The sequence below is a fragment of the Theobroma umbraticum genome, unplaced genomic scaffold, assembly GCF_002168275.2.
Source record: "Theobroma umbraticum cultivar Fairchild unplaced genomic scaffold, ASM216827v3 scaffold_50.0, whole genome shotgun sequence".
Taxonomy (NCBI): Eukaryota; Viridiplantae; Streptophyta; class Magnoliopsida; order Malvales; family Malvaceae; genus Theobroma; species Theobroma umbraticum.
This window is the reverse complement of record NW_018397261.1, coordinates 5,273,625-5,289,019: the sequence shown is the minus strand read 5'-3', so window position 1 is coordinate 5,289,019 and position 15,395 is coordinate 5,273,625. Positions and strand designations below refer to the sequence as shown.

Here is a 15,395-nt window from a genome sequence, read left to right as displayed (position 1 = left end):
TGTATACTTAAACATGCGAACTTGTCGAGTTCGATTTGGTAGTTGTAGCAGTAAATATATCTAAATTAAATTGGGCGGTTAACTTATACCAACTTTATAACATAAGCCAGCAACATCTTTTGAGAGCCTTTCCTTTTTTCTAATGAAAAAGAGATGGGACGCACAAAAAGAAGAAGATAATATTATTCCTGCCCTAATGCCTGGCCTAGGGAAATTTTGCAAGGACCATCCTTAGTCCTTTACTCCAATATTGATTTGTCATTAGCAATTGTCATGAGTTTGACATGATTTTACAAAAAGAAAGAATCTTACTAAATAATAGTATTTGAGTTAGCCCCCCACCCCGTCTCTCTCTCTCTCTCCTTTACAGATGAAAAAAAGAAGAAATGTCAAGAACTTTAATTCCTCCACCCTTATCGGATTCTCTCCTTTCTTTTCGATCTCCCTTCTCATTGCCATTCATTGCATTAATCTTGCCCATTTTTGTGGGGCAAAAATATTGAGACCACACTCACGTAAAAGTATGATAATTATAACATTACGATTCAAGAACTTGTTTCATTCTTCAAGACCATATTTATATAAAATCAAGCATATTTTTACAATCCATTTATTTTAAAATAAGTCAGCGCAATGCTGTAGTACGGCAGGGCTGGCAATTACTTAAATTCAAAGTAAGGGAAGAATTAAAAGTTTTCTAAAACTTTTGTGGATAGTTACATAATACTACAAAAGGTTTTAGAATTTGAGTGAGGGCATCTGCCCCACGGCCACCATTGTACGATCCGTTTCTCGCTTGAAATGCCAGATCAGAACCAAAGTGCTAAGACCAGCCGGACCAATGAGCACCTATACGTAGCAACTTTATTTTTCACAGGAAAACAACAAAAAATATATATTTTTCTCCTTTTCCCTTTTTCCATAATGACATCTGATTGAGCAAACTTGCCTTTATATACAGAGAATTAACCATCTGGATATCTGTAGGGAAAGAAACGTCATAAGAGGACCTGTGTTAATTCAACAGCCTTGCGTAATCCCAAAACCTCAAAAAGGTTGGCTATATAGAAGACCAAGGATCTATTCATGAGCTGGAAGAATGTGTTGAAAACAAACACAGTGCATTATCACATTTGGAGAAGATTATTCACAGTAACGGTAACAGAATTTGTTCTCTGCAAGTCCTGCAAATTCCATGCATTGTACGCCGAAATAGTTAAAATCTAAGAATTAATATCATGGCCGCTATAATGGGAGTAATTCAATACCCTAAGCTTTTCTTTGCTGGAATAATTAAAAAATGCTAAGTGGCTGTGCATTAAAAACCTTAAATCTACTGCAGTAAATCCCAACATTACCTGAAAAATTAACTCATCTGGGACATGTGGCAAAACCTCTCGAACAGTCTCAGCCATGGCAAGTATATTCGCTATGTTGTCATTTGCTGTGCGTGAGGCAGTCCTCATATGTAAACTACCAGCATTTCCAGGGTATCTTCCACCAACATTTGGAGGAACTGATGAAGTAGATGCAGCAGCCTGAGACTGGTTCACGGGCCAAATGCTCCAAGCGGTATCTTCAAGAGCAGTCTGGGCGTAAGTTTCTCCAACAGATGCAAGATGCCTCATCATCATATGAACTCTCCCAAGTCCAACTGATCTGATACCAGTAGAAGGACCGGCTCCATCAACACTCTGGTTTGGCCAAGAATGCAACCATCCTGAATCCAGTCCTGCAGTCCTACAAAGTGCAAAAAACATATATGACAATAAGCAACCCGAAGAACACTAAAGAACAAGAATTTGCAACTCACTTCCAAAAGCAGGTTTCTAAATAGTTGAATGGCTTGTTTGGGTTTGCAATAAAAATCGTAATCATTTTAAGGCATCTAAAATATACCATCTCCATTCTCTCATCTACATCAACAGAAGAAATAATTGCACACAATGCAATTTACTTCTTTCTAAAACTGAAGGAACCTTTCTCTTTAAGGATATGGATATGGATGTGAAATGATAGCAGTTGACGTTGGACAGCAGTTTGCTGCTAATGAAGTTGAGTCCCTCATTCTCCCAAACCTAAATTAATTCATTCCTCCCAGAAGCAGGAGAGGAGCTAGAGTACCATCTTAACCCTTATTACCCAAGAAAACAAAAAAATTCCATTGATAATATGTTTCAAATCTAAATAATAACTTCTCAATTAAATGATTGTTCAAATAAAAGGTATAATAGCCATTTTAAAGGAAGCTAGGACACCACCTTCACCGTTACTAACAATGTATGAACTACTTATTGCCAAACAAACCAAAAGCATTTTGTTGATAATCAGGACATTTAAGTGTAAATGTTTCATATTCAATACAAACTTCTCAATTAAACGATTGTTCAAATAGAAGGTATAACATACAGCTATTTCAAGGCAAGCTAAGGGAGACTATTTAAATGAATCAAACCTCCAAGGGCTGCCATCTACAGGGTTCTGCATTTGATTTGGGAATACTCCTGCAGGTAGGGTATGACCAGGTACATTTTGCCGATCAAGTCCAGAATTTATCTGACGGGCCAACTGCTCATCAGTTAGTGCTTCTCCTGTGCGAGAATTTGCCTCATTTTCAAGTCTGCCCAGAAAAAGTGGCTTTCTACATGTGGGACAGGAGTAAACTTCATTTAAACCTTGGTCCAACCTGGCATGGTATGTTCATTTCCAGCATTAGATTTAGCTGCACACACTAGCAAATACAGAAACCAAATTTGATAATATCATGTAAACATACCAAGATCTCAAGCAAGCAAGATGAAAAAGGTGATTACAATGAAGCTTTTTAGCCTTGGCCATCGGTTCCTGTGCTTTGCAAAGTTAGTTGGACCTTCAGGAATCAGTGAAACTGAGAAGGCAACAATAAAAAACAAAGCATACCCGACATATGGCACATTCATCTTCATATGCCCGTATCTCTTCAGATGTTGCATCAGGAAGTGCTGCGTGAAGAGACCCTAAAGCCATTCTTAATTTAATGAATCCCTTTATACGCTTCACAATTGCACTTAGCAAGGCCTGCTCAAAAAAATCGAATTGGTGAATGGAAGGAACATGCAGTGGGATGTCAACGTATCAATATATTGGGCAATAAAATGCTCCAAAGCACAATGGAATATTTACACAAATATTTACACGTATATTCAAGAAAAGAACTGCATCCACAAGATGGAATGCCATGCCATGGAGCCACCAAATAAGCACATAATGACCGAGTGCCATTAACAGTGTCACCATGTCAAGGAAGAAGCCTAGATTGCGAATAAGAATTCCCTTCCATTCCCAAAATGAACCTGCAGTCATCCACAATTGTCAAAAGAAAAGAAGAGGAGGCGGCAGATAGAGCAGAAAACAAACACAAAATGCTAAGAACAAAAAACCTTGTCTTTTCAGCAAGATGACCAAGTAAGAAAACAACAATCATTCGTACAGGGAAAAATGTTAAATGGTAAAGGAATGCAACAAACTTATACATTACTCGGTAAAGAACCTCATGATACAATAAAAATAACTGGGAAGCCAGGAAAATTAACATGCAGCATGAACTAAATTGCAAAAAACCAAAAGATATAAACATTCCCATCTGAAAGACTTGGACATAATAGTACCAAGTCATATACTGATAGGAGGGTCAGCAAGAAAGAAAGGGGCCTTTGCCATTTATTAATATGGCCTTACCCAATACATAAGAGAGTAACGAAGATGATGCTAATAAGAATGATGATAATGAAGATAATGATAATAATGGCAATGACATAATGAAATCCCTTTGATTTGCAACAGCAACCTCAGGAAACAAGACAGTACAAGTCATGACCTTCTAAATTAGAGAACCATAAAGTATAAGAACACCCTGCCAACTTATCCACAAACTAAATAATCATATCCATGCACCAATACAGAAAAAGAAGAAATACCTGCAGCCGACAATTCAAAATGTTTTGCTCTTTGGCAATCTGCACTGTTTCCCACTGAATGGAGTGATATTTCAAGCAGCTGAAACCCATGAACTAAAATAGCCTATGGAGAATATTTAATATAACCAAACCACCTCGTCAAACCAGTATCCAATATTTTTCACAGAATAATAGCATTATATATCATCATGAACAACTAAATATTGTAAAAATTTATTCAATAAGGATACCTGCATGATCTCAAAAGCAATACTGAGAGGCTCAAAAAACAACAGCAGAAACATAGATGAATTCAGTGTTCTGTACATCACAAAGCTCAGCCATATCCTAAAATGCACCCACAAAGAAACATGGATATTTCAGATTTTATGAAATTGTACAAAGCTAAATTGCCTGCTTGTACATGAGGAAATGCTAAAGTGGGATTGTAAAAAGCAGAAACTTCAATGCCCTCAGTCGCTAAATATGCAAGGATATCTAGAGAGGATAGAACTCAATAGATCATATATTCATACCTTTTGAGGCTAAGTAGGCAACTGAGAAAAAAAATTTTCTAGTATATTGTTTGCTTCAAATTTTAAGATTACCAAAAACTACCACATCATGGAATCACACCCTGTAGGTATATTTAGTTAAGACAGAAAGAAAAAGAATTAAAATTCTGAAGCTGTTGTTCACTTAGGTTTAGGCTCTTGAAAATGATCTACCCAATAAACAAGGATATTTGTGTAACATGACTTCACAATATTGTACAGACTCCAATAACGTTTTCCATCCCCCATCTATCCATTCTTCTTTTGGTGGTCGGAGGGGCAGTAAATCCAGGCCACCAAAAGGCAGAATTAGTAGGTCAGACTAACTTATTTGTCACTTTGCTAAATGGTTGTGAAATCACCATCAGAATTCACTCTTCTATTCCAAACAGAACTTGCATTACCACTGCCTTCCAGTTCTAATGACTGCAAATCTGATATGCATTCTACAAAACAGCAATGCTATTGTCTTACTAAAGGCAATTCTACAGTCAAAAACTTTATTTTTTAAAAAAAGGGTGTTAATAAATGTATTTCCTAATTCACAAAAGAATAAGACAGAGCAGTACCAAAAGAAATTGACAGAAATGACGAAGAGAAACACTGAAAAGACACGAAAGTATGCCCACGGTGTAGCAGAAGGAGATGCATTCAAACGCTCAAGTCGATCCCTCGCCAAAGCTTGAAACATCTGTATCATGTGCTCAACAAAATGTAACGATGCATAACAAGGAATTCAAGTTCTCCATCCTGAGCTAAAAACAAGATCTCCATAACAAATTACATTATATACCTTCAGACAACATATAACTGTCAACCAGATTGACCAAAGACCTGCTTGGAATATTGTTGGTGGAATAACTAATGGTAGAAAGGTCCCCTGCACCAAATTCATCAATATATATACCAGCATTAGTTAAAAGGAAAAAATTAAAATATAAACATTGACAAAAAAATAACCCTGGAAATATGTCAAGATAACTTAAGATTCAAATGTTCCCAAATATATAGCAGTTTCAAACCTGACTTAGTTTCATCAACAGAAAGTATCACCATTCCAACCACATCGAACTTATGCCAACTCACACAAGATATTTAGTTCGATTAATCAATTCAGCACCGCCAACACAGCAGTACCCATTCTTATACACAACAGATACACAACCAGTTCTAAAAGAAAACTTGGGGATAGTATACTGACTTCTTGGAATATATCCAAGAGGAACCAGGGGGTTTGTACACGCAAACAGGCTGATAATTAACCAAAGAAGCGTATATTGACCTTCTATCCCCTCTAAAGGCTCTCCTCTCATTCCTTTCTCTTTTTTCTACCAAGCTGGTTGCCATTCACTGAGAACCATGCATATCCTTATTTTATCCATATGCATCTTCTGATAATCCCTGTCAAAGGAATAGTCCATAGATTTGATAACAAAAATAAAGGGTTCTATTACATCTTACCACAAATAATCAACTTTCTAACCATCCATGATGGCAGAATCATCAGCAGATAAAGTTCACCAGAAAATAGCCCGCAAGATGAGCCATGACCAAGAAGAAAGATACTTTCCTTATTTCACGAGGAAAGAAATGGAGATCATAGTTACTCATCATGCATAGTAGAAACCATAACTTCAGCAGTGTAATAGATCTCTTCAAAAAACCAACCCAATCAAACCCAATTGACCAGAGGGTCTTTTCCTGAATAGCCTCTAATGAATCCCCATGTTGAGCCTGCCCAAACATAATTCACAAATGCCAGTGGCTGAATCCTCACCTGGTGGTCTCCAGCCATCAAGAAGCTCAAATCTGAAGACCTCCCAATACAAGAAACCAACTCATCAACTCACAAATCATCTGTTTCTCATTAAAAGTATTAGCAGCTGTGTCAAGCCCCAAAAAGAACTTATAAGAAGTTTCGCATGTCCAGCAAAAAGTAACTATTTGCACAATCAATTCCTCAATCAAACCTTATCTCTACCAAGAGCACCAAGAACTTCCATAATTAAATCTGCCTTCAAACTATAGTCACTTTGTCAGTTTTCTGGGCGGCATCATCAAATTTTACTTGCCACACCCACTAATCTCTTGAGAAGAATGAAAGACGTAAAGTGTTTATACACCTCAAGGATTATACATACTAAAATAACACAAATGCAGGATACCACCTATTACAGTTTAATATTGTTTAAATCAGTTAAAATTACCTTGTAGATAACATAGTTGATAAGACGTTCTACTAATTTCCGAGTTTCTGAAGGGTATAACTCACCAAAGAATACAGTCTGCACATGGAAGTAGAAAACACAAGAATAGAACAGGGTTCAATAAAAAAATAGAAAAAATTCACCTTTATAATCAATAGTTCTTAATATACATCCAGACTCCAAAATAAGCCTGCCTATTTCGTCAAAGCAGAAAAACAACACGTTCAAGATGAATAACACAAACCCACTAATTAGCTAGAATCTTCTTTTTTAAAAAAAAAAATTAATTAGCAAGAATCTTAGCTAAAATTTCATCTTCACAATTTCAGATGTGGAGAACTTCTAAATCTGTTCACAAGATCTTCAAACATTCTTAGAAGGACATATATTTGCTTGACGTTTTTACAGCTTTTGTTTAAAGTCAGGACTGGGAATTAAAAGTTTCAATCTGGTTTTGAATGGCTTAGCCTTTCAAATGATTCTTTCAAAGTGCTAACTAATTTTCACAAACTTATTTATGTTGCAAAATTAACGTGTCAAGTAAATTGCTCAACGCAGCACACTGCTGCTTCAAATCAGAATTATGTCTGACAAAATTTAGAGAGAAAATCACTGGTAAATACATTTTTTAACAGAATCAACCTTCACACGGAGTTCATATGCCATCGTAAAGTTAAAATTTCAAATCATAAATACCTTAAGGCTCATGGAAAAAGATTACACTAACCTTTAGAGAAAGGATGAGTAGAATAAATACATTGAGCACAAAAATTGCCAACAGAGCCACTGTGGCATAAGAACCCAAAAGAAGCTCAAGTGCATGGTTGACATTTTCCGTATGAATAATATTCTCACTGATTAACCCATCAGTTTGAAGTTTATCGAGTGAAAATTCTGTCCACAATTGAAGACCTACAAAGCTTAAAGCTGTAGACACTGCTGAGATTGCCAAGTAGCTCACACCCATTGGTAACAAGCACAACTTTTCTACCAAAAACAAACTTCCAGAATTTCATTAGAACCAAACGAACATCACTAATTGCAGGCAATAATGACAGTTTCTCAATTAATAATCAAGGAGCCAATGGACTTCAAAATCAGGACATCGAGTGTTAATGAATTGAACTACTGAGGTTACTCTGCAACCATAAGAACCTGAAAAACATATCCAGAAATAAAAAAACAGCATTAGAAGATAACCACCAAAGCTCTATCATGTCCAAATTAAAAGAAAAAGAAAAAAAAAGCTAATAGTCTTAATTTTTGAATATATTGAAGCTAATTTTCAACTTCTGAAAGATCATGTCCCTTTCTTATCTCATTATTTGTTTCCTTAGAAAAAAAAAAACACAATTAACAATTAATAAACCATAATTATATTGAAGGAATCATTTTTATTAGAGTTAAAGCAGTATTTTTAACCATTACACCAAACTGTTCCTAATTGCCACAAATAATAATAAAAATGAAACCCTAGGATAAATCTTTCAAAACAATCGAAGAACAAATTAAAATCAGGAAATTGAACGGAAATGAGAGTAATAATATCCAGCAAATTGGAGATATAGGGTCATAAATTCATTGATTCCTCCACCTGAAAGTGAAAATTTTGGTAATATATAAAGCAAATAATAGATGAGAGAAATGATCGAAGGAACCCGAAACCTGATTCGATCTAAGAAGAGGGAAAAAAAGCTGTCACGAGTCGGCGGAGGTGTCTGCAAACTTTCACCGGCAATTGCATTTTCTTTTTTATTTTTTTATGGAGAAAATAAGAATAAAAAGACAATAGCATAAATTTTAGATAGAGAAAGGCTAAGGTAGGCAAGGTCAGTTTTTGCGGGAAAGAGAACGCAAGATCCCAAAATAAAAACAATAATAAGAATAATAAATATATTAATATCTCTGTTTTTTTTACTGTTGTCATCAAATATTATCTTTTCGTCATTTTATTATTTTTAAAGTTAATAGTAAAAAAATTTAAATTTAATTTTTTTTCTCTTTAATGTTGTAAAGCTAAATCTCATATGAATAAGAGTTGTAATACATCTTAAACTTATAAATAAAGATCTTTTTTACTTAATAATTCAACTCCTCATTCATTGAAAAATATTATGATTAAGATAAACTTGAATTAAGGTGATTTTTTTTATGAGCAATTATTAGAGTGGGTCTCTTTTTTATAAATAAAAATGTGTAAAATTAATGTAGTTAGAAAATTAGATAATTAAATCAGAAAAAACATGAAAAATTTTGCATTAGTAAAATATGGGATGGTTTGAATTTATAAATATGAATTTTTTTTATTTAATAAGCATTTTTATATGAAAATGTAGGCCCGTAATATTTATGCTTGCCTTGGCATATATTTTTGGAATCAAGCGTTTTGCAATTCTTCATTGGTAATTTGTCTGTGTTTTGAGTTATTTCATTTTTATAGTATCTTTTTCCTATTAATATGGTCAACATTTTATTTAGCTGGATGGTTATAAAGTTGATGAGGCATTGCCTTTGTTGGAGAGCTTTGGAATAAAGTGCAAGCTTATAGAATATTACAGGGAGTAGTTGTGAAAAGTATGGAAGTTGAGTTGGCAATTTCCATTTGTGCGAAAAACTAAAACAAAAAGAGAATATGCTTTCAACTGTGGTGTAGTTGACTGAAGTAAGAATTGTTTTAGGGATTGACCACACTCGTGTAGGATCCGGCTCCTCCCTATTTGCCGCAATAATTATTAATGGCCAGATTAAGAAGCCACCTTACTTAAAGGTTACATCTAAAGCTAATATAATATATTATAAATATATAGATAACTGTTATATTTAAATAAAGTTCACGTCACATGTCTTGTTATAATTTTTTAATTTTTCTATTCTTTGGCCACCGATGCTCATATATTAAAATTAAAATATCTATAACATCAAAGTATCCGATTTCTTTCTTTTCAAAAAAATCGTAGCCACTTCTTTTAAATATAAAAAAAAATTATAACTTTCACAAACTTATAGAGTAAAAGCTTTTAATTTTACGAAGAATATTGCCATTTGTTCATAAAGTAGATAAACTTTGGAAATTTTATAACAGATCAAAATTAATGGAGGGAGTGTTTCACCTTGTCATCCCATCAGAGGTTTTCTCATTATCTCAATTTGCAAGTTGTTTTTTTTTCTTTTCAAATTTTAACTTGTTCAATTATTGTTTCTTAAAACCAAAGGATATTGCTAATGCGTAATGGGTATTTCTTTTTGAGAATGTGTTCATCAATTTTGAAAGGATTTTTTTTTATAAGCAATTTTGAAGGGATTATTTGAATCATATAAAATATTGAAATATGAAAATTAACCTTTCAAGTTTAGTTTTTTATAAAAGATTTTCTTTCAAAAAAAATTGTAAATTCTAAATTAAAAAAAATTCTTATAATATGTAATAAAACCGAATAAAACAACATAATTATTAGATTCCAATTTAAGTAAGCTAAGAAATTAGACTTGTTGATTTTTTTGAAAGAAATGGATCAACCGAGGCGAAAGTTAGAATATAAAGCAAAATAAAGAAAAAGTTTTTTTTATATCAAGAATATTTCAAAAATTTTATTTGAATTTAATTTAATTTTTAAATAACTTTAAAAAAGCACCCTCACATGATGTATTCAAATATTTATTCTGAAAATGCAACTTAAAGTCTATTTGGTAATCAGAAAATGACTTATGTTTTACACGAAAATTTAATGTATGTTATTAAGATAAACTAGAACATTTTGTATTGTTTAGATCATTTTTTGAAAAATATTTGCCATCATAATAGAGTTATTTATGTGTTAAAATAATAAATGGCAGTTGAATATAAAACAATATTGATATTTAATTTTCACTAATTTGATATCAAAATTAAGAATGGAAATGAAAATGGATAAAATCAACAATGTTATTTCTAAAAGCATTTAACTATAAATTTGTAATGAAAATAAACTCCAATTTTTAAAAAAATTTCCTTCTTATCACTTTTTTTATCATAATTATAAAAATATAAATATTCATCAATTGTGTAAGATATCAAAAACTTATACTTATAAATATGCATCTATTAAATAACAATTATTGAAATATTTTTTATTATAATTATTAGTAAGATTTAAATCTATTATAAATACCTATTCATCAAATGATGATCAATAAAATATTTTTTATTATAATTATTAGTAAGATTTATTTTATTTATAAATAAAAAATTTAATTGTATTGAATGGTTTTATTTAAATAATATTTTTTAATTTTAATAGTGTTATATTATTTAAATATTAATAATTTAAATTAATTATTTTAAAATTAAATATTAATATTCAGCAAACTTATACTCGTAAATTTAATATAAAAGTGTTTTTGTTATTCTCTTAAAAATGTCTTACACTTTTTAAAGGCGTAAAATATTTTTTGATGTTAACTTTATTAACATGTAAAATATTTTATATCTAAAATTAATTTTTTATCTATCAAACAAATATAAATCTTAAAAATAATTTTTAAAACATATTTTACTGTAAAATAAATTGACCCTTAATAAAGATCAAAACCGGATTGACAAGAAAGAGACTCCTCTTCTTACCAATTTCACAGTCTGGACTTGCCCTAAAAGGAGAGCTGTTTTGTCATACTAACGGTGTTTAATATCAAATGCAAAACAAAAAAAAAAAAGTGAATGACGATTTTATTTCGCTGAAGCGGCTCTTAATCTAGTCAACAACCAATCTCTCCAATTAATCTAGCAAACGGAGAGGAGGGATCCGTCACTCGGTAATATCTTAGGAAATTTGCTTGGAATAACGTGAAATGAATTTTTTTTAGATTAAAAAATGAATTGAAGCCTACTCTTTAAATAAAAAAATTATGAATCAATTAATAAATTAAATATTTAAATACAATATAAAATAAAATTAATTAACAATTAATTTGGTGAAAAGATGGGGGGAGATGAGATCCTTGAATTTTTAGTGGATGCTTGAAGTTTAAGTTGCGGTCTTTCTCGACAATAAGTTGCTTTCAATGAATTAAGCATGTCCGACAAATAAATATACGATTGTCATGGGAATTTGAAGAAAATTTCTAAGAAAATCATTTTGAAAGATTTGGGCACGTTTTCTATGCTAAGAACGCCAATACGACAATGAGACGTGGAGCAATCAAGACCAAAGCAATGAAAGGAGCATGCCAACTCGCAGTGCGCTTTTCTACATTTCTTCTACTCCTATAGTCCTATATATCTTTTATTATATGTTATTCGGATAATGTTAAAATAAACAGACCATTATTCATTCATAAATAGAGCCAATAGATTAATGGTTAATACTTATATAACAAATACTACAACTACTTAAAAGAGAATTCTTCTTTCTTACCTCTATACTAATTCAGAAACTGTATATGGTTTTCCAAAGGAAAACCATATTATCCGTAAACTTAGATAAGTAAAAGAATCATATATTACCTATAATTTATATATACGGTGTGAGGAGGATTTTAGAAAATTATTATCCAAAACAAAAATTACTAGAGTGAGATTAAAGGCAAACAGAGAAACTACGCAGAATTCTTTAAGGAACCGCTAATTGATTCCAATCTTCTTCATACCTTACCAGCAGTGTGCGTGGGGTTAACATTGCACGAGCACGACACAAAATTAAATAAATTTAATTTTAAATTTATGCATTAAATATGTCAAATGTATTTAATTCATTTTAAATTCATTTATTTTGTTTAGTTAATCATGTTAGCATTTCGATATGTATATCTTGTTTATTTATTTATGATTTGTATAAAAAATTTATATACATTTTTTTGAATTTATTAATATGTTATTTTTATTTTACAAATAGCTTATATAACACAAGACATGATATGTGACAATGTCACGAAAGTCTTTAATCTTGACTTTTGGTGTTTTAATATAATGATGGATTATGGATATTATTTGAACTTTATTGTGATTCTCTTATGTTGATGTTGATGGATTTTTCATATCCTTGATAGGTGTTATTGTTATATTATAATTGTCTTATGATTATTAATTTTAAATTTAAATAATAGAGTTATATTTTATTTGTGTATGTTAAAATTAAATTACTAATAAAAATATTTCAATTTAATCACATTAACCCTTTAAATGAGTTATTATTTGTGTCTTATTGTATAAAATTTAATTTAACTTATTTAATAAACATGTTAACCATATCGTATCATATACATATTTAAAAAATATATTTGTGTACATTTTATGATTATGATATGATTAATTAATTGGGTTGTGTTTGTAGTTATCCATTTAAATATTAATACTTTATATTTAGACAAAATAATTAAGATACTTAGACACAAATTATAAACTGCACCTAACACAAACCTTTGAACTTCTTCTCTCTCTTTTTCTAATCACTATAAAGAACAATGCCAGTTATTTGAATATCTGCATGTTCTCGTTCTTTCTTTGTGCAGATAATAATAACTTTTGAAAGTACAAATTTTATGACAATGTTAATGAGCTCAATTTAATTACTGCATTCAGCATCATTATGTAAATTATACTTATTTATATATATAAATAGATTGAAAATAGAAATATAAAAGCAAAAGGAAAGTAGAAAAGCATATTATTAAGTATTTTATATTTGTCCGTTAATGTCACCGTGTGATTAAAACTTAAAAGAATTTAGGTTTTTTTTTTTAATTTATTATTATTATTATTTGTTTTGAGGGAATAACAAAACCAGAAAAGGGTAGGTACAACGTGCGACAACGGAAAAATGACAATTATGCCCTATGAGTGCATTCTTGTTTTCCGTCAAATTTCCGATCTTCCAGATGCTTCCAGAAGCCAATTCATCTTTCGCAAAAACCCTAATCCTAAAATTCAACCCAAACCCCCCCGATCTGTGACGCTAAATCCCAGAAATCCGATTCCACCCCTTCCAAATTTCAGTTCTAGTGCGACTATCTAACTACTTCATGGGAATAATAAAAAGCAGTTTTTCGTTCATCGCAGGCACGGTTTGCGGAATTTACATTGCCCAGAACTACAACGTTCCTAACATAAAAAAGCTGGCTGACACCGCCTTCTTCATGGCCAAGCATGTCGAAGAAAAATACCGCAAGCCCAAGAACAGGGACGACGATTAGCTGCTATACGAATCCGTTTTTTAGGAACCAATGGAATCAACAGGTTCAATTTTGTTTTCTCTTCATAATTACGGGAAAGAAAAAAGATTATTTTGTTGGATCAAATATGATATTGGGGTTTTGTAAAAGAGAAGCAAAGATAAATTACTGACAAAATTGGGTGCTTTTTCACTCCATTGGAGATATATTGGTTTGAATATTGTTGGTTTTTTTAAAAGTATTATACTTTAATTTTGAAATTGGAATCTTATGTTTTGGGATTTTGGGTTGATTGGTGTTTAGGGAATGAATGCAACAGGTCTTCAAAAGCCTGTAGCCTGTTCTTGCTCACTCGGGCGTTTGTTCTTTTCATAGCTTGAGAAGCTATAATTTACCATTAACTTGGTTTCAAAACAATGTCACGCTTTGCATAATTCAGTATCTGGTTAAATGATGGAGTTATGCTGAGTTTGTATATGGAATTTTTGCAGGTGTTAGTACTATTGAATTAATTATATTTTACATAATAGGCAGTGATGATTCTTTTCATTACGAGCTGGTGGATGAGTTTTCAAATGGTTGTTAATTTTGGAATGCATGATATTTTCAATCAGCTGCAATGCAGCTGCCAGCTGGGTTAACCCTTTTACTTAGCATTAGCACTTTACGTTTCTGAGATGGATTTCCCTTTTAGGCATTGCTTTTATTGAAGGAAGGCCCTTTCCTTGTTAACTTTATATGATGTTAACCTTGTGTCGTGTGTTTCTTACACCTGCAGTTCGGTGGTTAACCCTGTGCCTTGATAGCTTCCAATTTTTGTTTTGGAAATTAGAACTACTCAGTTTTAAGAGTTAAGTGGATTGTCTTTGACATCTGGTTATTAGTGAATTATGGCGTGGGGTTGGTTGTATGTCGTTCCTCGGTTTGGAGTGCTTTGTGAGGCTTTTCTGGTGCCGTTCTCTCTCAAGGCTCTCTTAAGTCTTGAGTTTTCTGGCATAAAGGGTAAGTAGAATGTAGCTTCTAAGTGTTGGTGGTTATAGGTTATCGGGAAAGTGTATATTCGATGCTGGCATTGCCCCAGCTATCCTCATGATAGATAACATAGATAGGTAATAATTCTTCTGTTCTATTTCCGCAGCATATCCATCATGTCATGGCTTTCAAGTTATGTATATCAAGTGTATGTTTTCTTACACGAGGCCTAAACATGGGCGGTTTGGTGGCTACTTGAATCTTTGTTTTGAATCTCAATACTTTGGTCAAGCTGTTGTTAGTGGTTTATCCTTTTCTTTTGAGAATGTTTTAATAGAAACACCAGCAAAGATAATAATAAAAATTGATCCTCGTTCTCCTTCTTGGAAGTAGGTAGCTACACTCAAACTTTTAATGGAAAGTACCCTACTCTGAGAAAATGTTCACCCTATATATTATAAGTAGTTTAAATCTCTTCAACGCTAACTAGATTGGCGTAATGCCGCGGGCACTGATATGTCAACGGTAGCTTCTAACAGGATCAGATAAGTAGTTGCTTACCAGGTCCTGGTTGATGGGAGCGC

At 32.2% G+C, this 15,395-nt stretch overlaps 2 protein-coding genes across 3 annotated transcripts; one reads left to right on the top strand and one right to left on the bottom strand.

Annotated features, from left to right (window-relative positions):
• Positions 1-544: 544 nt before the first annotated feature.
• On the bottom strand, positions 545-8,560 carry RIN3 (RPM1 interacting protein 3). 2 transcript variants are annotated; one of them, XM_021429935.2, is made up of 13 exons: positions 8,362-8,560; positions 7,424-7,851; positions 6,697-6,774; positions 5,283-5,369; positions 5,059-5,180; positions 4,187-4,283; positions 3,957-4,059; positions 3,163-3,332; positions 2,920-3,057; positions 2,777-2,844; positions 2,456-2,686; positions 1,359-1,740; positions 545-1,184 (listed from the first exon to the last, which is right to left on the bottom strand). In XM_021429935.2, exons 2-13 carry the CDS (start codon positions 7,661-7,663, stop codon positions 1,128-1,130), a joined length of 1,773 nt encoding a protein of 590 aa, XP_021285610.1. In that variant the 5' UTR covers positions 7,664-7,851; positions 8,362-8,560; the 3' UTR covers positions 545-1,127. The 2 variants fall into 2 exon arrangements, with proteins under 2 accessions (XP_021285610.1, XP_021285611.1); XM_021429936.2 differs by having other exon boundaries at positions 3,175-3,332; positions 8,362-8,559.
• A 4,930-nt stretch (positions 8,561-13,490) lies between these two features.
• LOC110417547 (uncharacterized) lies at positions 13,491-14,316 on the top strand. Its single transcript, XM_021429938.2, has one exon. The coding sequence runs from the start codon at positions 13,690-13,692 to the stop codon at positions 13,858-13,860; it is 171 nt and encodes a 56-aa protein (XP_021285613.1). The 5' UTR covers positions 13,491-13,689; the 3' UTR covers positions 13,861-14,316.
• Positions 14,317-15,395: the final 1,079 nt, after the last annotated feature.